The following is a 25,313-nucleotide window of genomic DNA, read 5'->3' as shown; positions in this document are numbered from 1 at the left end:
GACACACCGGAATCCCGTTGTTTGTGACAACTTACTGCCCTTGACATACTGGGAGTTTCTACATCTCTGTTCTTTGCTCCACGTGTGTTTTTGGATTCACAGACGGGAAGACACACACACGTCCTTTGCATAATCGCAAGTCCCACCTGGGGTGAGGGGTCATCTGCAGACTTGGGTAGGGAAAGCCTCTCTCGCTAGGAACTGGGGGTGGTGCCGCGTGCTGCGCAGCCCGGGACCGAGAGGGCAGGCGGAGGGGTCGAGGTATTTACCCACAAACCTCCCCGGCCCCTGACCACCGGGAAGCCCTGCACTGGCTCCGCTCCAGCCGCCGCGCGGCGTCCACGCGTGCCCTGGGGTCGGTGCGCGGTGTGCGCGGTGTGCACCTGCGGCGGAACCCAGGTAACGTCGGCCGGGGCGCCCCCAGGCCCGCGCCCCCCGCCCCCCACCCCGCGCGTCCTCGGGCCCCGCTCCGCGTGCGGCGCTCGCCGCGGCCGCAGCGCCCCGGGCGCGGGGGGTGGGCGCGCGGGCTGCGCGCGGGCCGGCGCCGGGGCTCTGGGCATGCTCAGTGGCTCGGGCAGGGCTCCGGGCGCGAGCCGGGCTCCCTCGGCGCCGCATTCAGCCGCTGCCGAGGGAGCCGCCGGGCGCTGCAGGCTCGGCGCGCGCTGCCCGCGGGAGGCCCGGCCGCCGCCCCCCGCCCCCGCCGCCGCCGCCGCCGCCGCCGCCCCCGCCCCCAGCCATGGCAGCGCTCGGCCACCCCGCCGCCTTCGGCCGGGCCACCCACGCCGTGGTGCGGGCGCTGCCCGAGTCCCTGTGCCGCCACGCGCTCCGGCGCGCCCAGGGCGACGAGGTGGACTTCGCGCGCGCCGAGCGGCAGCACCAGCTGTACGTGGGCGTGCTGGGCAGCAAGCTGGGGCTGCAGGTGGTGCGGCTGCCGGCCGACGAGAGCCTGCCCGACTGCGCCTTCGTGGAGGACGTGGCTGTGGTGTGCGAGGACACGGCCCTCATCACCCGGCCCGGGGCGCCCAGCCGGAGGAAGGAGGTAACCGCCCGCCCGCCCGCCCGGCCACGCGAGGGGCGCGGCCGGGGACGCCCCGGGCCCTCCCCCGCCGCCCGCGCCCGCCCGCCCGAGCCCCCGCCCGAGCCCCCGCCCGAGCCCCCGCCCGAGCCGCCCGCCGCACCGCAGGACCGCGGGACCGGCCCCGGCTCGGCCGCTACTTCGCTCTCGGGGGACAGGTTGTGTGAGAGACAGAGAGAGACAGAGACAGAGAGAGACAGAGACAGAGAGACAGGGACAGAGAGAGACAGAGACAGAGACAGAGAGACAGGGACAGAGAGAGACAGAGACAGAGAGACACGGACAGAGAGACAGAGACAGAGAGAGACAGAGAGAGAGACAGAGACAGACAGAGACAGAGAGACAGAGGGGGGCGGGGAGCTCACTGCTCACGCCTCCCGCCTCCCGCTGCCGGCGCAGCTTGGGCGCCTCCCAGACGCCCCGAAGGAGCGTGGTTGTGCGACTCCGGCAGGTGGGTGGGGTGGGGACTCCGTCGCGCAGGCGTTTTTCTTTGCAAAGATGAAAGTGTTGTGAAGACCGCGCAACTCTGAGCGCCCCCGGGGAGCGGGGACCGGGAGGGTCGCGGCTCGGGCGGGGGGAGGGGCCCCCCGGGGAGGACTCCGGGGGTCGGCGCTGGCTGGTGACCCTGAGGCCCTCAGGTCCTGCCCACGGCTCCGGGGCCGGCCCGGCCGGGTCGTCGGGTGTCGGCGCCCACAGACCTGGGGCGCCCCGAGTTACTTTTTAGGGACGGCAAGTGAGTCCGGCCCAAAGGGACGCAAGTCGGGAGGGCGGTTTGTTCCTGAGCCTTGAATACGTATTCACGAGTAGGCTGGGTGTGAAACGTTGTACCGGGTGTAGGGTGTTGCGTGTGTGCGGCTGTGCATTCAGACAGAAATGGTTGTTTCACAAATTCCATGATTTTTACTCTCTGTGTTTTTAAGCTTATAGCGATTAGAGCTTGTTGGGGTCTCGAGGCAAAGTGACTATTTTTGCAGGTTGTGAAAATGGCTGTGATGGCTTTAAACCCAAGGCAGGTTAGTGGAGAGAGAGAGAGAGAGAGAGAGAGAGAGAATGGATTTAAAATGCCATCTGGCTTGGGGTTCCCCTTATTGCCAGGCTAAAAGCCCAGGCTCAAGACTCACAGTTTCTATTGGCATCAAGTGGCATGGCAAGAAGCTGGTGGTTTCTTTCAAATTTGGACGGTTAGGGATTACCCCCACCCCCTTATTTTGTCTCTGTTCCATGCACACTGGAAACGCCTCCAAGAGCTTATAGTTAATATTTGTTTATTCCGCACAAACATCACTACTTAGTTGATCGAACCATACATGAGCTGAGAGAAAAGCATATTGCATTTGTTTCTCCCCGAGACAGTTCAGCTTTTGTTCGCCCTACCTCAGCAGAAAACAAGAAGAGTAACAGGTCCCATTCTCTTTCCCTTTTCTTTCCTTTGCCACACCTTTGGGTTGGTGAGATGGCCCCCCTGTTTTAAACTGATCAGCATATCACCAACCCTATTTGAGTACTTCCTAGTGTGTCGTAGGCCATATGGCACAACTGTGTCGTGCCTTTCAAAATGGTGCTCATTTGATGAGGGTAGTCCAGTGTCCTGTCAAGAGACTGTCGCATGTTTAATCATCCATTTCATTTTATTCCTATAATAAAACCTTCCGAATTTTGGCCTTCCTGATACTAAAGTAAGCCCTGATATTTCTCTCCTGTCAGATTTTGAGGCATACATTTTAAATTGGCTTCACTCTTATATCAATCCGGTGGCCCTCTGCCGGAGGCCAGAGGCCACTTGGTATAGTGGATAGGAACACCAGACTGCATCCAATTCTGTGACCTTGGGGAGTGTCTCTTGCCTCATTTTTCTCACCTGAAAAGTGGACATAATACCTATTTCCTAAAGCTATTGTAATAAAATTTTTAATCCATCTGAAATTTATAGGATAGGACATTTCATGAATGATGGTCATTAGTGTTTACCTAACAGTAGGTCATGGAAGATTTATTTCTTTTTGAGCAGTAGGAAGTCTACTATGTACTGATGTAGTTACGGTGATATTTCCCCTTCCCACAGTGAAGGGGAGTCATCTTCACCCCTTAGGATCCTCGCGCGCGATCTGTCCTAATCTGCTACGTAGCACTTCTTCCCAGCTTGAGCTTTCTACAGGCTCATGTTATCTCCACAAAACGCCTTTGCCATGGCACATGATCTGAATCAGCAGAGGAACAGACCTTTCAGCCAGAGAGAGAAATATGGGCAGTTGTGTTGGATGGGGTAGTCTGGAAAGCAGAGCTATGTAGGGTAACCAACACTCTTTGAAATCTGTCACATCTGCAGTTCACTGGCTTAGTCGTTGAGTGAATAAATGAATTAATGAAATGCTAACTAATATTAACAAGTTGATAATAATTACTTCAAGGACCTCTTTGGACTGTTGTATATATTTTTCATGTGACACCTGCCTCACTAACTGAAATTCCACAACAATCAAGGCATTATATTAAGATTATTTATACAATTTCTTTGCCTTCTGTCTCCTTTGTCTTTTTTATTATTTTTTTTAAGATTTTATTTATTCATCAGAGACACAGGCAGGGGGAGAAGCAGGCTCCATGCAGGGAGCCAGACGTGGGACTTGATCTGGGTCTCCAGGATCACAACCCCAGGCCGAAGGTGGCACTGAACTGCTGAGCCACCCAGGCTGCCCCAGCCTTCTGTCTCCTTATGCTGTATTCCATTCTCCATGTTGTAGAGTCCAAGTCTCTAAGCTGGTTTTTCTAAAACTCAAATCTTTTTTTTTTTTAAATTTATTTATTTATTCACAAGAGACTCACAGAGTGAGTGAGAGAGGCACAGACATAGGCGGAGGGAGAAGCAGGATCCATGCAGGGACCCCGATGTAGAACTTGATCCTGGGACTCCAGGATCACACCCTGGGCAGAAGGCAGGCGCTCAATCGCTGAGCCACCCAGGCATCCCTCTAAAACTCAAATCTGATCCTTTTCTGCACTGATGAAACTTCTTGAAGAACCTCCATTAAGCTTGATACACCCATTGAGCTTCATTTGCATCTCTGACCCTACCGGAGTGCCTCCCAACCCTTTGGCTCAAGCCAAGTTCTCTCACTAAAGCTCACCATGCTCTTCTTTTGTAGGCAGATATTTCTCCTTTGTCTGGGACATTCTTCCTCTTTCCCTCTTCTCCATTTTACCTAGCTGTTCCTATTCATGCATCACGTCTCAGCTTACTATTATTAATATTATTAGCTAATCTCAATTGGGTGCTTGCCATTTGCAAAACATAGTATCAGATTTATGACCTAGATTCCATTGAATGGCCACATCAACTCTTTAAGTTCAGTACTATCATTATTCTTTTAAAATTGATAGAACTGAGGCTTAGAGAGATTCAACACCTTGGCCAAAGTTATAGGATGGAACCAGTGAAACCAGAACTTGAACTCAGTTTGTAGAACTCTAAAGCTCTAGTCACAATCATTGTGATACTGAACAAGCAAGCATGGATTGGTCCTCCTTTTATGAGCACCTGTAACTCTCTGCACTTCCTTCTATGATATATTTCATACCTTATGATAATAGTCTGTTTTACCTTTCTGTATCCTCCCACTATTATGAAAACTGTCAGGACCAGGATCACATCTGCATTCTTTAACATTTTATTCCTAAGATTTTGCATATAAGAGTCGTGCAGCATATATTTTGTTGAACAAGTGTGTCCATGAGTTTAGATCAGTCTTAGGTTTCCTTGCTTATGACATATTTGGTGTTTTGCAAGCAGAAGTTTCATTACAAGTGCAGGTGATTTATAACTGTTTTTCTTTTCCTCTGCTTTTCTCTGTCTCTGTCTCTTGTTATTTTGCTTGTTTTTTTTTTTTTTTTAATAAAAATCCTGCGAAATTCCTTCTTTATCAAAACATCATGTTCTATTTGGTGACTTTTCTTCCTTGAAAGAAAGGACTGAGAACCAAACTCAAAATAGTAATCCTTCTGTGAAAGCCACAATGGGACCTCCCAATATTAATAAAATACAGGTGCTGTCTGCAGGAAGTGTAAGTTTTAGTGAAGAAAACTGTGTGTACAGAGTCAGCAAATAATGTTAATTGTCTCTTAACTCTGTGTCTTCACGAGCAGGAATATTTTAATGTTTAATACTTTAAAGACAAACTAGCTTTGAGAACCAATCATATTTTAAATGAATTCAGCTTAATTTTAGAAGGAAAAAAGTCAACTTATAAATGTCAACATCCTGTAAACAAATATCAAAGACTTCAAGAAAGACAATTAACAGAGTGTGAGGGTTGGGTTTTATTTATTTATTAAAGATTTTATTTATTTATTCATGAGAGACACACAGAGAGAGAGGCAGAGACATAGGCAGAGAGAGAAGCAGGCTCCATGCTTCTCCCCAATGTGGGACTCGATCCCGGGACTCCGGGATCAGGCCCTGGGCCAAAGGCAGGCACTTAACCACTGAGCCACCCAGATATCCCAGAATTGGGTTTAAAAAAAAATTAAAAATTTTGGATATATTAAATTCAGAAGGTTCAAGAGGATAGATAGGTGGTGAAAGTAAGTCTCCCTGCCCTTGTACCTGACTTACCCAGCTCCCTTCCTTAGAGGCAAATGCTAATACCAATTTCTTGATTTTCCTTCCAGAAAGTTTTTAGTACCTAATAAATGATTAACTGACAAAGGTTTCTCAAGCAAAATTATAAAGTAAATCCTATGCCCTTTTGCCCCTCTTTCAGAGTCATTTTATCCTGTCCTAGGTACCAAGGATTAGTATGAGGGATATTCTGTCTAGGAGAAAAAAACACACAAACTCATTCTCACAAGGTAGTAATGGCCTTAATTATCCTTTCCTGGATCATTTGTATTTTTAGGGACCTCTTTAGGAAGAAGGCAATGCATAGCACAAGGTAATAAATACCAAAAGTGGAAGTAGTCATCAAGGTAGGGACATGGAGGCATAAATGAAAGGCGTGAGCAATACTTATTTAGGTAGGAATTCCCCTTTTATTGGAGCACTTAACTATTTGGACCTACATATTTTGGCTCTGGGTTTATTCTTTGGTTAGGCTAAAGGCATAACCCTGTTGAACGTAGAAGCAAGAAGAGCATCAAGATCAGGTCTAATGATTAGCTAACATGTGCCAAATTGTGTGTGTGTGTGTGTGTGTGTGTGAATTGCAAAAGATGGTATTATTATTATTATTAGCTCTATTTAAAAGAAGGAAACTGAGGCTCAGGTAACCAGAGTTAAGTAAGTTGTCCAAAGACACACAGCTAATAAATGACAAAACTGAGGTTTTTATGAAAATGTGAAGGTCATTTTTGCTTGAAGTGCTTGTAGCCAGTTGTGGTTAATCATAACAACACAATCAATACAAAATAACTACCCTAATCCCCTTTTTATGCAACTAACAATATGCAGATCTCAGTTCGATATTAACGAAGTGAATGTTTTACTTCCCTCCTCTTATAATTGAGAGTAGATTGTTTTCATTTTAGTTAAATAATAATAATCTGACTATTTACATGAAACCTCAGAATTCCATAGGCACAATTTGTGCAGAATTGTATCTTATTTACCAGCAGACTGGATGATTGCTTTTTAAAATGCACACATTTCCTCAAACTTCTTTTTAACATCAGGTGAGAAAACTGCCCTAAGCCATAATTAGAATTTACTCTTACTCTTCACCAAGATAGAAAGTAAATGTGCTGGAGGCTCTTTACATGGCAGCAGATTAACGGCTCTTGATAAATCATCACCCCCAACTGGTTAGAACAACTGCTCCCTTTCAGGATGTTTCTTTTTTGACTCTACTTGGCCCTGGAAAAAAAATGTTTGTAAATTGATATGTCTTGGAAACTAGAGTGCATCTATTAAATATGCAATCTATTCCCATGCAGTTGATCTTGAAAGCCTTGAAAATAAAGAACATAATGATGAGTAGGGAGTGACTTCTATTAGATACTGTTAGCTGAAAATGAGCTTTCTGCAGAGATTCCTAGGATCATTAGAGAATCATTATAAGACTAAGAAGGCAGAGATGGATCCCTTATAATTCAGATATGCTGGAAAATTGCTTTTGCATGTATTTAAATTCTTGTTGAGCTCAGATTTCTTCAAAATTAGTTTTATTATAGTAATGGTAGGTATCCATCCATTATTATAAGCCACAACACAGAAGTTTACTTAAGACTTTTGAACAATACCTTCTATTGCTTTTGAATCATGCATAAATTATTCATGGCCTCTTATGAATCTCAGCATAAATTTGGAGATGCATGTTTAAAAAATGAGTGCTGGTTATTGTTTATTTTATGGGCATTTGCTATTAAAATCTAGAATGACTTGAAGAAGCCTCATTTTCTAACTAGAGAGTTGGACACATGATAGAGTTCATTCCCTTACTCAAGGGGTATCATGATTAAAGGGAAAATAACTGAAATGTTTAAAAGACAAAGAAAAGTTTCATTCATATCTTATGCAGAACGTGGTGTGTTGTTCATCCCAGATAGTCAATAAATATTTATTTACCAAAGCTAAATCCCCGATGTTCCATCAAAATGCTCCCCTGACCTTTAAAGTTAGCTTTTATAGCTTTCCCTAAACTGATATTAGGTATTAAATCTGTTAGTGTTCTCAGGCGCATTTCATAAGCAGGGATTTTTCATCCAAATGGACAAGCAGGAGTAATCTCAAGCAACAAATCCCATTTAAAAATGTGTGCATGTAATGCCATCCTAGATCCCTTCATCATTGTCAAACAATTTAATAATGTACATTGTCTTCCTGAAGCTGAATGCTAAAGGAGCAGTAGCATCACATACAAAGAATAAATAACCAGACTTTAAATTCCAGTTTCTAAATGTTTAGGTCATCCAAGCAAGGTATGACCAGAAACTAGCAAGCAGAGTACAAAGATGAAAGTACATGTTATTATAGGGTTGGTTTAATTTTGCCCAACAATTCAATGTGGGCAAACCTGACTTAGTTTTTGTTAGCAAATTAAAGACAACACAACTTTTAAGCTGCTTTTGCAACTGGATGGGCTTATAGGGGTAAATTGTCATTATTGTGAAGATGCATGCATCAACATTTTGCTTGATTGCAGTGTGTGTAATTAAATAAACCTTTGCCTTAATTTAAAAATATTTTAATATTTTGATTTCTTTGTTCTCGTTTAAGAAATATTAAAGTTTTTAAATTTGCTTATGGTACTAATTATGAGAGCCATGATTGCATTAAAAATGACTGTACTTTTGAAGGTAAAGGAACAATAGTTGTATCATTACTATATGTTTGTGCATTCATGAACTGTCTGCTACATGCCAGACCCAATGTTTGGTGCTAGGGAGATATAGCTGAATTAGATACCACTGCTGCACTCAGGATCTCACAATTCACTGGGGAAACAGGCTGGTGGCAGATGCTTGCAGAACAAGGGGGCTGTTTTCATGACAGGGTTCTGAGTAGTGCGATAGAAGCTCCAGGAGGTGTGTCTTACCCACATCAGGACTTCTCAGAAGAGAATATTGAGCTAGAAGTAACCAGGAAAGGCAGAGAGGCAGCCTTCCAGAGACAGCACTATGAAATAGGTTGAGGGTGGGCAGCCCTGGTGGCCCAGCGGTTTAGCACCACCTTTAGCCCAGGGTGTGATCCTGGAGACCCTGGATCTAGACCCACATCGGGCTCCCTGCATGGAGCCTGCTTCTCCCTCTGCCTCTCTCTCTCTCTCTCTCTCTCTCTCTCTGTCTCATGAATAAATACATAAAAAATCTTAAAAAAAAAGTTGAGGGCAACAGTTCAGGAAAAAGTAATTTCATTAACATTGAGAAGGATGTAGGATTGAAAAAAGCCTGCCTGTGCCCTCTCAGACTCTGAGATTTTGGTTATCTAGTTCCAGGTTCACCAAGAAGACTACCTCCTTAACTATATTTCCTGTTTTGAGCCTAAGGGGATTTGATGCCCTAGCATACTCTATTCCTAATTGTCTACTCCAAATCTGAGACTTATTTCTTGAGGTTGCTAGAATGCTACTTGGCAGGGGCAGTAATTTTTCCTCTGTGGCCCCAAATTTGACACATTAGGATGTACCAGGCAAACCTGGCATCCCATAGCATATAGTTATATATAATATTATCCATGTCAATGGCAGTAAGAGAAAATTTTCCTCTTTGCTGTTGAAATGTGTTCTTTATTCACAAATCTTTCCACCTTGGCAGTAGACATTAGTGAATGTCACACTAACAATAAATCAAGGACAGCCTAAAGTAAGTATATATCTCTTATGGGTCAATTTTTTTAAGATTATATTTATTTGTTTGTGAGAGACACACAGAGAGAGGCAGAGATATAGGTAGAAGAAGAAGCAGGCTTCCCACCGGGAGCCCAGTGCAGGATTCCATGCCAGGACCCTGGGATCACGACCTGAGCCAATGGCAGACACTCAACTACTGGGCCACCCAGGTGCCCCTCATGGGTTACATTTTATGCATGCTGTGAAAGGCAACATGGTACAGGTATAGCACTGTTCTAGGAGTGGGACACTGGTTTTGATTTTTTGCAGTGATATGAATATCTAATATACTTTCCAGTTTGGAGATGCTGTACTTTCTTCCTGGATCTTAGGTCATGTTGCGATGGGACATGGAGGGTGGGAAAGGGATAAGGAGATGTGGAAAAAATTATGGGGCAATGATGATAACTTACATTTGTCAGATGGGATTAGAGTTTGATGAAGAAAAAATACTGGATTTTGTTCAACCTGAAACATTATGCTTGTCCTTACTTAACTAACCAATCATAAATTCTTGCCTTGCTAGTAACAACCCATTATGAGATAAAGTTTAATTTCCTAACTCTATTTCAAAAACTCAGCTTACTCAATGATTTATAGCATATTTGATAAGTAATTTTTGTTTAGAAAACTTAGACAAAAGCCATTGGAAGAGTATAACATCCCTAGACCCACATAATTTCTGTCATCACATGACTTTCATCAGTGTCTGCTAGTTGATGTTTCTGTGGTAAATGTGAATCAGGGACCCCTGGGTGGCGCAGCGGTTTAGCGCCTGCCTTTGGCCCAGGGCGTGATCCTGGAGACCTGGGATCGAATCCCACGTCAGGCTCCCGGTGCATGGAGCCTGCTTCTCCCTCTGCCTGTGTCTCTGCCTCTCTCTCTCTCTGTGTGTGACTATCATAAAATAAATAAATAAATGAATGTGAATCAATGGCTTGAACAAATGGAGAGCAAGTGAATGTGAAGTATGTACTGGAAATTGTTTTTTTAATTAGAACTAAAAGTCTTGTCTTGCTCATGGCAGTTCTTTCTTGTAAACCCTCCATACATATGTGTTGATTTCCATTCCCAGTGCTAAACTTTGAGTTTTGTTTTCAAAATTTTGACTTTTGTCTTCCCAAACTGCATAGTTATTTTTCTGAAGAAAGAGAAAGAAAGATACTCATTGAAATGTAGCCTTTCTGGAGTTAGGAGTTATTGATGTAATTGTTTTTAAAATTTGGAGATATGCTTGTGGTAAACTTAGACATTTTTTGTCTGAAATTATTCAAAGAGCTGAAATTAGCTAATTTAATCTTGGTACAGTTAAAAGATAATGGAAGAAAAAGACATCCATTTTATTCTTTTAATTACTATTATTAATTCTGGGGTCATGGGGAACCATCATTTCACAAAGAAAGAATAATATAACTACACTTTGGCTTTGGGTCATATTTTAGGCCACTTGTGATATAAACATATATTCCAATTCAAGAGTTTTGTGTGGAGAAATTTAAATCTAGTGCTGTATTTTGAGGCACTCAAACCATTTTGCTCTTGCTTCTTGGTATTCTTCTAACTTTCTTTATGCTATCTTAGTCCTTCATCAGGGGCCCAGGTTTTCCATCTCCCATTCTGCAGAAAATATGGTGCTGGGAGAAAGAGGGACCCTAGTTGCAAAGGGCATGGATTTTTTCATTTTTATGTTATTCTCAAACTAAACATCTCTGAAGCTTTAGGCCTCCCCTACTCTCCAGGCTTTCGCAGGCCACCCCACATATGCAGTGAATAGAGCACAGCTTCAAGACAAGGCTTTTTATGCAATTGTGTGTGTGCATGTTTTCAAAGTGCTGCTCGCCACTTTTACCATAGAGAGGTCATGAAATCAATTTAGTGGGTCATGACCGGCCCTTTTATTTTTATTGTAACAAAATCAATAGAAAATGTCAGAGTGCACTGCAGCATGATAAGATAAATAAAATGTCATGAAACTTTTTTCTTTGTATACATATGTGTTTCTATGTTTACTAATTACATGTATAAAATATGTTTCTTACTATAGGTCACTGCCAAAGAAAAGTGTGAAAACCCACTCTATCTCCTTTCAACTTGATTGTACCTCTCAGCCTCATTATGAAAATTCTCGAGTACCATGCCGGTTGTCCAGTTGGGATCTGGGAATCATGGTCAAAATCCCTAACTGTTTCTCTATGTATATCAAGTCATGCTTGATTTCTGTTTGCCTAGGTTGGAAATGGAACCTTCTGGCTATTTAGAACCCTGTCTATTGGGGGTGGGGTGAAGCTTAATTGAGGAACAATAGGAAGAAATGTTAACTCCATCATTTGCTAGAAGCTGATTCTCCTTTGGTGACATTCTAAACCAGTTAAGGGAAGATTACATTGATTAAGACAGGCAAGCATAGTTTCCATTTGAACTGGCATCTTTTTCCTTTTTTTGCAAGTAGATTCTGTGGTGGGAATACACAATTGAATCACTGAACAAATTGCATCCAGAGGGGTTGACTTCTGCATTTTCCTACCGGCAGCCTCCAGATGGAAGCTGAGATCTGCAATGACCTCAGAAAGCCTCAGTGTCCAATGTTAGGATTTTCATTGCATTAGGGGATGGAAACTCAGGAGTTTTTTTTTTTTTCCTCAAGAACCCCAGAATGTGTCAAAACACAGAATGTCCTAAAACATAATTATAATGTTTATGTCATTCTCAGACCACTCCCTAAGGGCCTAGAAGGGACCTTAAAAATCACTGGTTTCACCATTTTTCTTTCACACTCTGCAACACTAAATATGTGTAAATCCAGCCTTTGCAGAAGAATGCCCAAAGGAAATTTAATTTTCTTCCCCAGGTAACCCATTTCAGCAGTATTTGTGAGCATTGGTGCTCATGAAGTATGAGTCATTGGAACTGACATACCAGTTGGGGTTCATTCTGACAAAGTGTATTTGGTGAGTAACAAGTTAGTCTGTGATTACAAGGAAACAGAGCATCTGACTTTCTGTGGTAACCCCCCCTTTGCACAGCTGAGCAGCCTAGAACTAAGAGTGGAGTGTACTCTCTCACACCTGCTCTTTTGTCCCCGTCTAAAGGAGTGTTTTGAAGATTTTGGTAAAAGAATAATATTAGAGGAAAACAGCACGGCGGTGACTGGAGAAATTGGGTGTTTGTCGGGAAATGCCTTGGAGTTGTGCATCTTGGAGCCATATTAGAAAAAAATGGATAATGCATTTGTCATGTCCATGACGGCATTTATCTTTGCGATCACTGAGTTGGATAACTGAAGCCTCTGAGTGGTTTGCAAAAAAACTGAGGACGAATATTGCTTCTAAACTAGTCCCGAGAGAAAAGCTTCTTGGGAGGAGGAGAAAGAATAGTGATTTAGCTTAGAACATTTTTTTTGAAAGTAAATGCAGAAAAACATACAAGCTATAGCCCACTGGCCTCAGTGTGGCTGAGGGCTCAATTATGATTCGATCCACGCTCCCTGAAACATTCGGCCTGCCCTGAGGTCAGCCTAATGACTAGAAATTCTGTGAATGTAACAGCTACTGTCCCTTGGACTGTTTTAACACACACACACACACACACACACACACACACACAGTTTATACACATTCAGCATCAAGTTTGGATAAAATCAGTTTTCTAACAATGCCTTCCTTGTGAATAGTGCTTGGTAATAATGCAAGTCATCAAAACCGATTAGAGGGATTCCTGAGTTACATTATTTTGGCAGACCACTAGCCAGGAGAAATTTTTTTTTTCAGAAATATTTTTTAAAATGAATTCTGCTTTTACAGTGGGCTCTTTCAGCCTGTAATCACCTCCATGTTACCCTTCCTTCCTCTTGATTTCACCCTTTTTTGGAGCTGTCAATGGAGGAGAAAGAGTGTATGCAGTTCCTGGAGCTTTCTTACCCTTCTTTCCTTTCTTCTTGTTGGGGAGTTCCTGTAACACAATGAATTTTTCCTCTTATTCTGAATCTGGATAGTGATTTTCAAATTACCAGTTTCAACTCGTAAGTCGATCATAAAGTCCGCCTAGTGGGTCACTCTGCCTTTTGTTTGTTCTTGTAAATGAACTAGAATTGAAAATACCAGAGTACATGCATTACCCATAAGATAGCCGGTTATTGTTTCATTTATACACATACACACATACATTTTCCTTGTGTGTTGTGGATGGTGATATAAGGTGTATTTCTTGCTGTGAGACATTGCCATTGAAATCTACTTATCTAGGATACCAAGATAAAACTTAAATAAGTACTAACACTGGCTTTTATTGACATTCTTTGCTGTTTGCAGCAACAGTAGAATTTTGACATGTGTCAAAGGCACTGACTTTCATTGAACAAATAGGCAATTTGTCTCATTTTATTACCTAGTAGGAAGGTAAAGCCACTTGTATAAATGCAGCAAAATGCAGGAGATGGAAAGGAAGAGAAGAAAAACAAACAGTGTAGATAGTGAGTTTGGGGTTCTTCCCAGGAAGTAGGCATTTTCAAATATCAAGGACTCCCTCACATAAATGCTGTAGAGTATTTCCATACACTTAGACACGGTATCTTCATTTGTAAACCAAACTAGGATGATGTATTACTATAGGCCAGGATAGCAGGTGTTGAGAAAGCACACCTATTGTTAAAAGGGCCACATTAGAACCCAGTACATTTTTACATTTTGTTGATCCCAGCCTCGCTTCCACTGATACGCTGATACTCCTTTCCCCTACTCCCCCCTAATTTGCCTACCTCCATCTTCAGCTTGCCCCACTCCCTATATCCATCCTCACTTGAAGCACTTCATGCCAGATCATCTCAGGTGCCTCAATCATTGTCATTCCCAGCATATACACCTCTCACACAAAGTCTGGTACCCAGAGACACAGACTTTTAAACCGCTTCTGGAGGCTGAATGATTCCTGTGACATTCCTTGGGCTGTGCTTTCTCTTTCTTTCCATTGCCTTCAGGGATGGAGAAGGACAGCTATGAATTCAAATTATCATTCCACTGCTTATTAGCTGTGTAGCCTTGAGCAAGTTGAGAATCTGTTTCATCATCTGTAAAAACTGGGATGGTTTTGACCATCTGTAACTTTATTATGTGCCTATATGCATTAACATGTTAAGGTGCCTAGTAGTACTGTGCACAGAGTAGGTCTTCTGTCAGTCATCAATCCCCCCTCTTCTGTTATTATCTGTTTTTTGTATTTCTAGAGAGCAGAAATTTAAGCCCCTGAGGTTGAGACTGTACTTTTTTCTTGCTAATTCTCACCCTGGAAACTAAAGATCTCCATCCTGTTGGCTTCAGGCTTGCTGCCTGTAGCCTGCCCAGACATTAAGACTTTGCTGGCAATTGGGATTCCCATACCTCTTGTATTCTACACCCATATGCTGGCTCCACTTGAAACATGCCAAGAGGTTGGGAAGACCATTAGAACCTCTGCTTGAGCCTCAATGGGCACCTGAGCCAGTCCCACAGCACCTGTGTGTGCTGCTATTGAAGCAGGTACAGTGGGGGCACTGGCTTTCTCTCCACTGCACTTTTTTAGGAGTAAATCATCCTCAACTGAGTCAAAAGATGCTGCTCTTTCTATAATTCTTCTTCATCCCTTGATCTTCTAAGTAAATGAGTACTTAGAGAATCTCTGCCTTTAAATTTACCATTTGATCGTGAACCAGTCATTTATGAGTGTTTAAATTTGAATTCACATTTCTAATACCTTTATACATTTAATATGTTTCCATTTTTAAGAACTTTAAAGGTTTTATTTTATATAGTTTTTTCTTTATTATTACTATTTTTATTGAAGTATGGTTAACACAGTATTGGTTTTAAGTAATAAAACATGACTCAGCAAATTTTATACATTATACAGTGTTTAATCACAACAATAAGTATGGTCAGGATACAACATTATTACAGTATTGTTATTATTTTTATTTTAGTATAGTTGCACACAATGTTACATTAGTTTCAGTATACAACATAGTGATTCAACAAGTCTGTATGTTATGCCATACTCACTGCAGATGTGGCTACTATCTATCATCATATAGTATTGTGATTCTATTGACTATATTCCTTATACTGTACCTTTTATCCCTGTGACTTATGCATTCCAAAGTGGAAGCCTATATATCCCACTCCCTTTTACCCATTTTGTCTTGTCTCTCTCCACTCTCCTCCATTCTGGCAACCATAAGTTTGTTCTCTGTATTTATGAGTCATTTTCTGTTTTGGATTTTGTTGTAGTTATTGTTCATTTGTTTTTTTAGATGCCACGTATAAATGAAATAATGTATTTGTCTTCATCTGACTTATTTCACTTAGCATAATACCCTCTAGGACCATCTGTATTTTCACAAATAGCAAGATCTCATTCTTTTTTATGGCAGAGTAATATTCCATTACATATATGTGTGTATATATGTATGTGTACACACACACACACCACATCTTTTTTAATCCATCTATTGATGGACAGTTGGGTTGCTTCTATATCCTATATCTTGGCTGTTGTAAAGCTATAGTAAACATAGGAGCACATGTATCTTTTTGAATTAGATGTTTCATTCTCTTTGGTTAAATAGCCAGTAGTGGAATTACTGGATTATATGGTAATTCTATTTTTAATTTTTTGAGGAACCTCCATACTGCTTTTCACAGTGCTTGCATCAGTTTACATTCCTACCAACTATGCAACAAGGATTCCTTTTTCCCCATGTCTCTGTCAATACTTGTTATTTCTTGTCTTGTTTCAACTACCATTCTGACAAGTATAAGGCAATATCTCATTGTGGTTTTGATTTACATTTCCCTGATTAGTGATGTTGAACATCTTTTCATGTATCTGCTGGTCATCTATGTGTCTTCTTTGGGAAAATGTTTGTTTGGGTCCTCTGCCCACTTTTTGATCAGATTATTTGTTATAATGGTGTTGATTTGTAGAAGTTCTTTATATTTTGGATATTAATCCCTTATCAGATATATCATCTGCAAATATCTTTTCCCATTCAGTAAGTTGCCTTTTTGTTGTTGTTGATGGTTTCCTTTGCTGTACAAAAGCTTTTTATTTTGGTCTACTCCCAATAGTTTATTTTTGCTTTTGTTTCCCTTACCTCAGGAGACATATCTATAAAAATGTTAAGACTGATGTTAAACAAATTACTGTCTATGTTTCCTTCTAGGAGTTTTATGGTTTCAGGTCTCCTGTGATTTCAGGTGCTTAATCCATACTGAGTTTATTTTTGTGTAGAGTGTAAAAAAATGATCCAGTTTTATTATTTTGCATGTAGCTGTCCAACTTTCGCAGCACCATTTGTGGAAGAGACTGTCATTTCACCATTGAATATTTTTACCTCTTGTTGTAGATTAATTGACCATACAATCATAGGTTTATTTCTGAGCTCTTTATTCTGTTCCTTTGTCTATATGTCTATTTTTGTACCAGTACCATATTGTTTTGAATACTACAGCTTTGTATTAGGTCTTGAAATCTGGGATTGTGATACCTGCAACTTTGTTCTTCTTTCTCAAGATTGCCTTGGCTATTTGGTAACTTTTGTGGTCCATGCACATTTTAAGACCATTTTCACATAAGTTCTGTGAAAAGTGCTGTTAGTAATTTGAGAAGGTTTTTACTGAGTCAGTAACTGCTTTAGGTAGCATGGCCACTTCCAGTCCATGAACATGGGATATCTTTCCATTTGGGTCATCTGCAGTGTCTTTTATCAGTGTTTTATAGTTTTCAGAGTACAGGTCTTTCATCTCCTTGGTTAAGTTTATTCCTACATATTTTATTCTTTTGGGTACAATTGTAAATGGAATTGTTTTCTTTATTTCTCTTTCTGCTACTTCGTTGTTAGTGTATAGAAATGCTAACAATTTCTGTGTATTAATTTTGTTTCCTGTAACTTTACTCAATTCGTGTATTACTTATGATAGTCTTTTCATGGAGTGTTTAGGGTTTTTTTATGTGTATTATCATGATCTGTAAATAGTGACAATTTAACTTCTTCCTTACCAATTTGGATGCCTTTTATTCTTTTTCTTGTCTCCTGAATCTGGGACTTCCAGTACTATGTTGAATAAAAGTGGTGAGAGTGGATATCCTTGTCTTGTTCCTGATTTTAGAGGAAAAGCTCTCAGTTTTTCACCATTGAGTGTAATATTAGCTGTGGGTTTTTCATATGCCTGAATTATGTTGAGTTATGGTTCCTCTAAATCCACCACTTTTTAAAAATCATGAATGGGTGTTGAATTTTGTCAGGTGCTTTTTCTGCATCTCTTGAGATGATCATGTGATTATTGTCCTTCATTTTGTTGATGTGATGTACTATGTTGATTGACTTGCAAATATTGAACCATCCTTGCATCCCTGGAATAACACCCACTTGATCAAGGTGAATGATTTTTTAAAATGTGTTGTTGAGTGTGGTTTCTTAATATTTTCTTGAGGATTTTTATATCCAGGTTTTATTAGGGATATTAGCCTGTAGTTTTCCTTTTGTTGACCATTTTTATCTAGGTTTCGTATCAGAGTAATGCTGGCCTCATAGAATGTATTTAGAAGCTTTCCTTGCTTTTCTACTTTTTGAAATAGAAGAAAATTGGTATTAACTCTAATTTAAATGTTTGGTAAAATTCACTTGAATATCCATCTGGTCCTGGACTTCTATTTGTTGGGAGGTTTTTTTTTATTATTATGTTTAATTTTGTTGCTAGTAGTTGTTCACATTTTCTATTTCTTTCTGATTTGGTTTTAGAATGCTGTATGTTTCTAGAGATTTATGCATTTCTGTCAGGTTGTCTAATTTGTTGGCATATAATCCTTTGTAATAGTCTCATAATCTTTTGTATTTCTGTGGTATCAATTGTTGCTTCTCCTCTCCCATTTCTAATTTTATTTATTTGGGTTCTCTCTTTTTTTCATTAAAAACTTTAAAAATTCTTTTTACATTGCAAGGTAAAATTAGACTTGGAATTGAGTCTTAGTTTCACTTTTCAATTGTATCATCTTGGGCAATTCACAAGTTTTAGTTTCTAGTAAAATATCTTTCTTCCTGATTCCCAAGGATGTTGAAGATCAAAATGTTCCAAATACTGTGATGCCTTATACAAATGTGTTTACACTGTAACACTGTTATGATAAATGATAGATTGTACATAATGGTAATAGTAACTTTAAAATTTACGGACTAGAGATTATTGGCTTTTCTTGAAAATGTCTCTGACTGATGAGATCTGACCATTGTCACTTGCACTGTGATCACTAAGCTGACAAGCCTTTGGGAGGAGGCTTGATAGAGGTTACTCTTAAAGCTTCAACTCTGAAGACCCAGATACTACTTACTAGTAAAGTGAACTCAGGCAAATAAACTTTGGGTATAGTTTTGTCACTCTGTAAAAAAAGATAACATGACTTTTATTAATTTAATTATTATTGAGTGCCTGCTTATGTAAAACTGATAAAGTAAACAAATAGGATGCCTGCCCCAATGGAAACTAACTGGGGAGGCAAACATAAAATAATCACAAATATATGTGTATTTAAAATTAGTAAGTGCTACAAAGGAAAAAAATTATTTACTTCATAAAGTTGTGAAAATAAGTTTTTCACTGGAAAGGGCCTGAATATCTGTTCTTAGATAGACCTTAAATAATAGGCAGCAAATGTTCATTAATCAAATGATAAATAACTGGTATAATATAATATTGCCAGAGATAATAAATATTACCAGTAATAAATATTACCAGTAAAGCAGTAGGTTGGCACTGACAGGGACCTGGACTAGGAAGTCTTAAAACCTTTACTTAAAAGCTGTATAGCTCAGGGCTAGCAGATGATTGCTATGGACTTCAGGATTCCCATCTGTAAGCTGGGGATAATGATGCTCTTGGCCAACTTCCATTGTGTTGAGTTTAAATGGAAAAAAAACATGAATGTGAAGGCACAGTATAAAATCATAGTTATAAGTATTATGTAGTGGCTGCCTGTGAACTGTAATCTCAGCACCTCTAGGAATTGGGCCACAGCCTGCCTTGCCACAACATCACAATATCTGGAGATGGGTCCCCCATCCCACAGTCCTCTGTAGAAGTCTTAGAACCAGCTCTTGGAATACCCTGGCCTGCCTGAGTTGGCTGTCAGACCTTTGATAGTAGAATCTATGGCAGTGGCACTGAGTATGACTAACTTTCTGCCCCATGTTAAGGGATTAACTGTTTTATGGGACTTCTGGGGATAGACCTCTAGTTAGACCCAGGAGACTAATTATATCAGAATATGCACCCTATAAAAAAGTTTGGGTGCTAGGTAGGTTTCAAGAGCACATGTGACCACCACTTACTTTGTACTATGTTTGCTGCTTTGTTTACCCTTCTTCCTCTCACCCATATAGTAACCTTCCTCTCCCCATTTCATATATGAGGAAACTGAGTAGAGGTTACATGACTTGTTTAGGGTAAAGTAGTGGAACTGAGATGGACAGCCAGGTCTTTCTGATTCCAAGGCCTGGGCATTTGGCCACTGTACCACAGAAAAGGCACAGACCGTCTTGCCAACCATTAGAGAATTTGGGTTAGTGAGACTCCATTGATGCAAACACCAAAGTCACAGGCTTGATGCCCCCAAAAGGCGGCTGTTCAGTCCATTAGTGAGGACACTGAGAAGAATGAGACAAAGGCTTTTCTTGCAGAAGACATAGGTTCAGCTCAACAACTACCCATCCCTCTACCCCTCATCTATGAGGCTAGCTCAAAAATCTTTCATACCAGGGAGAATCACAGAGAAGCTGGCTCCATCTTGAGCTATGCATTTCATCAGGGCTTGGTATTTGTTGGCAGGGATCCTTGCCAAATAGCTAAGCAACCCATGGAGAACCTTGACCTTCACTTATAAACACAGAAGGGCTTGCTGAGTAAGAATCTAAACAGGAATCCTAGGATGGCTCCAGCTCAAGGAAGGAAACTCCCCTGGCTCTCTAGAGTAAAAAACAAGGGTTAATTCCATCCATACACCCACACTAACTCTTGCTCAGTTTTCCCGGAGCCAAATCAAAGGAAAAATTATGTGAGTAATACATGAAAGAAATAGATTGTCACTATTTTTGACATAGATGTTAGACTTTGTATGTGTCTCATTTGGTAATATAGACCCCTGATCAACAGCACAATCAATAATACAAGCCATAATTCAAGCAAGCTGCAAATGTGTCTAATTCCTATACACCTGAGTTTTAGTTGAGGGAGCCAGGGTACATATAGAAACATGCCTGGGTCTTACTGTCTTTGTATACCTTAGAAGAGGGAGGATATGATGACATGCCTGGCTTTAGGTTCCAGCATCCCTTAACCCCATAACTAAGACACTTCTTTGATGGCTTGGTTAAGCTATTGGCTCCTTATCCTTCCTCTCTAGTTTTGCTCTTAGGACCAATGTTATCCATATTCAAGAAAATGAATACTTTCCCACACTGTTGATCCTTTTTTGGACAGCTCTGATTTTGTTCTTATGAATATCCCTTCTTCCTTCAAGAAGACTAGAGTCATGCCCCATAGGGACTTGTCTCTGATCTGCTCTGACTTCTGGACCCTACAATGTCCATCTCTCCACCATTACCACACCTCTTTCCTAACCCTCAACCTCACCTCCCACTTATTCCTGCCACCATGCTCTCTGTATATTCATTCTGTCTACCTGCTTGGATTTCTACCTATCTATCTCTGTGTGCCTTGGTCTAGTTTTTAGGTTTATAGACCCCTTCCTGGGCAACCTACCTTCTCCTGGTTAATTCTTCCCTCTACAACAATCAACAGCGTATCATCTATCTGTATTTATTGTACATCAGCACTTTATTTTTTTAATTTTTATTTATTTATGATAGTCACACAGAGAGAGAGAGAGAGAGAGAGAGGCAGAGACATAGGCAGAGGGAGAAGCAGGCTCCATGCACCGGGAGCCCGACGTGGGATTCGATCCCGGGTCTCCAGGATCACGCCCTGGGCCAAAGGCAGGTGCCAAACCGCTGCGCCACCCAGGGATCCCTACATCAGCACTTTAAATCCATCCTTCTCATCATCTGCCTTGATCCTGTTATGAGCTCTTGGAACATTTAGGCTATTAGCAGATGGATTCAGAAGACCCCTCAGTCATAGGTCAATGGTCAATAGTCAGTAGTGGGTCAGCCTCATCATTTCAGCTGTTGGCCTTGTTCTGACATGACACTTGTTCATTTCAGATGCTCAAATTGTGCCCTGGTTCCATTAACTGTATTTATATCTTGATCTCCTTTGCTCTGATTTCTTGCCTGGATCCACAGTGAATGACTTCAAAACTGACCTCTAGTGTCCTGTATGGGAGACTTCCTTAAGCTTACTGCCAAACATTCTGGTGCCATGTTGTGCCAGCCTTCTTGTATATCTACCTGGTAAATGTTAGGCCAGACACCAGCCTGCCCTTATGCTGGGGTGGACCCATCAGACTGCTCCCTTTTGCTGGAGTCTCTGATGCCACTGCCATTCTGATTCTTCTTCCTTCTGCCCATAATTAGAATCATCCCTGATCACTGACCTTGTCCTCTTGGACCATTCTGCTGACTGGACCTCAAATCCAACACAAGCTCTTCTGTTTTAGAAGTGTCTGCTAGGTTTAATTTATTAGGAAGTTTGCGGTAAAGTGACTTGACTAGGACACACCTTTAATTCTCCTTCTCTCTTCCCACCTCCCGTAGTAATTAGCTATCAATTAAATGCTATTTTTCTGATTTGGTTTAAGAAATCAATCTGTTCTTGGAACTCTCACTAAACTGACTTTAGTACAATTTAGTAAAATGGTATTTCCTGGTAGAAAAGTAATCTTGCAGTGTTTAATTAAACATATTAAAATGTGATTATCTCAATTGTCAAAACTGTTTTTGTAGATTTCCTGTGTTTTGTGTTGTTTTCTGTAGAAGAAAAATTATTCACATTATTGTAATTCCATATAGTGCAAAAGTAGAACAAAGGAAGTGATGCAGATCCTTTAGCAGAAAGGTCATTTGAGTCATTGGAGTGTCCTGAACCATAGTGGGAACTTAGAGCCCCTGTTGATGCACAGCACATTTCTTCAGATTATGACACCACTTATTTATGTAGATGTTTTTCATGTGAATATTGGCACTGAAGGAGAGTGATAGACATTCATTTGTAAACAAAGGTGGGTGGTGTGAGGAGGAAATGAATCCCTTGTAGAACTCTGAAATAAACCAGATCCTCAGAATGTCTCACTCTTAATAATTCCTAATTCCTGACATTCTTTATCTTTTAGAACAGAGGTGATGGAGAGAATTAGGAACCAGGATTAGGAATGCTAAAAACATGAACTCTGATTGATGATCCAGGATAACAATTTCAAACTAATAGATCTTGATGTTCCCACAAGAAAGGATGATGAAGATTCTGGCTGCCAATCATAACTGGTTGATATTTACTACGGAACACAGCACTGCACCAGGTATCCATGTCTTCCTTGAGTTAGAGAAAGTGATGAATGCAGGGGTAGAGCTGGCTTGTTTTGATGATTGACTATAAAGGAAGAGGGTAGTTTTGCAGAAGAGAAATCTTTCCAGTATTTCCACTGAGGATTAGCCTGTCGAAATTCAGACAGCAAAGGCCAGTATAACTTTTGGTTAACATTTTGCGTAACTCAGACTGACTAAACATACAATTCCTGGTAACTCAATTTGAATCTTTGGCAAGCTTTGGAACTAGATAGGGACCTATCAGATTTACCTCCAGGGCTAGGACTAGCAATCATATTAGTAGGTCAATGATTTTGCATCCTAGTCAGATTATTTTAGGTTGTTGAAAAACAACAGAGACCTATCTATGTCTGCTGCAAGAATAAGAAGGAACTTGTAACAATATACCCAAACTGAACCCACAAAATCATTCAGTACATTGAAGGTCTCTTTTCCTCCTGCTTTCTCTTTTCTCTGTGGATCTGCTTTGTCTTATTCTGTTTCTGAATAATTTCAGCTTCCTTTTGGTCCAGAATTTACCTCATACCCCCCTAACCATATCAGTGTGACTCAGACTTACATTTTCTCTGTTTCCAACTCCAAATGGGGAGTCTTATGGGCCCATACTAATTTTTTGAGCCAGGCAACCTAGTTATAGGTAGTTGGTCAGCCTGTGAATACACTTGAGTTTTGTCAGACACCTAGTATTGGTTCATTCAGCTGTGTTGCACAAAGACTAGAGAAGGTTTGCTCAGAGCAGCAGAGTCTGTGGACAGAACAGATTCCAGCATGTAAATAAATAGGCAACTGTTGGTGTCTCACATATGACTAGCTACCTCCTGCTATAAGTGAATCTGAACACTGAACTGTAGTGAAAAAAAAAAAAATGCTCTGGATGAGGAGGCCCCCGTCTGGTCTTTTTTCCCTTTGAGTTTTGAAATTCGGTGATGATGACTGCCTTTTCTCTCCTGATGAAAGATGGCCTATCCTATAACCCTTCTTTCATGCCTCCAGGTGAAAAATAAGGCATAGTATGAAAAGCTATTGCTGCAAGGAGAGTGGTGACTGTGAAGGAAAAGAACAAATGGGAAGAGAAAAGAAGAAAGAGAAAGAGGGAAGAACTGGCTAGAAATGAGATCTCACTGTGTATCCAGAAACAACACATCTCTATGATGCTAAGTCTTAAACTAGATGATTGGGGGTGGTGTTGAGAAGTTTGAAGGGGATGTAGAGGGAGGGAGATGGGGCCTCAGAAGTGAGATTGCAAAAGGATAGGACAAAAGGTGGACTGGAAATGGAGATGAACTACTGAGTAAGGCTGGTTTTCAGATGTTCCCTGTTTCTGAAAGCACTCCAGTAGGGCCTGGGGGGCTCAGTCAGTTAAGCATCTAGCTCAGGTCATGATCTTGGGGTCCTGGGATTGAGCCCTATGTTGGGCCCCTGCATCAGGCTTCCTGCTCAGCAGGGAGTCTGCTTCTCCCTCTCCCTCTGCCCCTCCCCCTGCTCATGCTATCTCTCTCTTGCAAATAAATAAATAAATAAAATCTTTTTAAAAAGTAAATCCGAAAACACTTTAATAGTAGATTTCATGAGGAATCTCTGGGGCAATAGAGTTCAGCATGAGTGTCTCAACTTCAAACCAGCCCCAATTAGAGATGCACCAGACAATAAGCATCTGGACATTCCAGACATCTTTACTGGGCTGTAATATTTTGGTTTGCCATTGTAACAAATGGTCAGAGTTGCAGATGACATTTAACTGTTTGGAATGATTTATTTGACCTTAGAATGTAACACGATCTTTTCATTGAGCACATATCCTTTAGGAAGGAGAAGAATCCTCTTTATTCTTTTGTGCATTTTCACTTATTTCTGACATTAACCATCTCTCCTAATTTGATGTCTTATGGTTTGGCCTTCAAAGCCACATTATCCAGCTTCCTAAATATTTGGTCTTGGGCACAGCACTCATATTGCACAAAGCAGTAATCTTTTACCTTTTTTTCTTGATGATTAAAAAAGAGTGCCTCCTGAACACCTGAACTCATTCTACTAAAGCTAGCTCAGATGTCCTCCTTCCTTGAAGCTTTCACAGACTCTTAAGAATTATTATGTCCTCTGTACTTTGGTTAGCACATGTGCTCTTTGTAGTTATTTATTTGCATGTGCTCTCCCTCACTAATCTGGACTCCTTTCCTACATCACCACTTTCTCTTTTATTCACTTCTGAGCCTTCAGCCCTGAGCACAGTAAGTGGTACACAGTAGGTGCTCAATGAATATTTCATTGCATTGAGTAGACTATGTTCTATATAGCTTAGCATGAACAATATTCTTAGGACCCATTCTGTGGGGTCATATAGTAGGTGGCAACTTTGGTGTAATAGGAAGAACACAGGAGTTGGAATCAAAGCACC

The 25,313-nt window shown here is 41.2% G+C and overlaps 1 protein-coding gene across 3 annotated transcripts in view; it reads left to right on the top strand.

Moving 5' to 3' along the window:
- Window positions 1-271: 271 nt before the first annotated feature.
- DDAH1 (dimethylarginine dimethylaminohydrolase 1) overlaps window positions 272-25,313 on the top strand; it is a 133,975-nt gene continuing 108,933 nt past the window's right edge. Inside the window, exon 1 of one of the 3 annotated variants that reach the window (XM_072834337.1) lies at window positions 272-399. Coding sequence is in view for 1 of the 3 variants with exons in the window: in XM_072834335.1 (XP_072690436.1) it covers window positions 737-1,039 (303 nt within the window). In the remaining 2 variants the exon portion in view is untranslated. Of the gene's footprint in view, window positions 400-715; window positions 1,040-1,432; window positions 1,527-25,313 lie in introns of those variants that run through there. The other 2 variants (XM_072834335.1, XM_072834336.1) reach the window with 2 other exon arrangements.

This window comes from Canis lupus, chromosome 8, assembly GCF_048164855.1.
Source record: "Canis lupus baileyi chromosome 8, mCanLup2.hap1, whole genome shotgun sequence".
Taxonomy (NCBI): Eukaryota; Metazoa; Chordata; class Mammalia; order Carnivora; family Canidae; genus Canis; species Canis lupus.
This window is presented reverse-complemented; position numbering and strand designations above follow the sequence as displayed.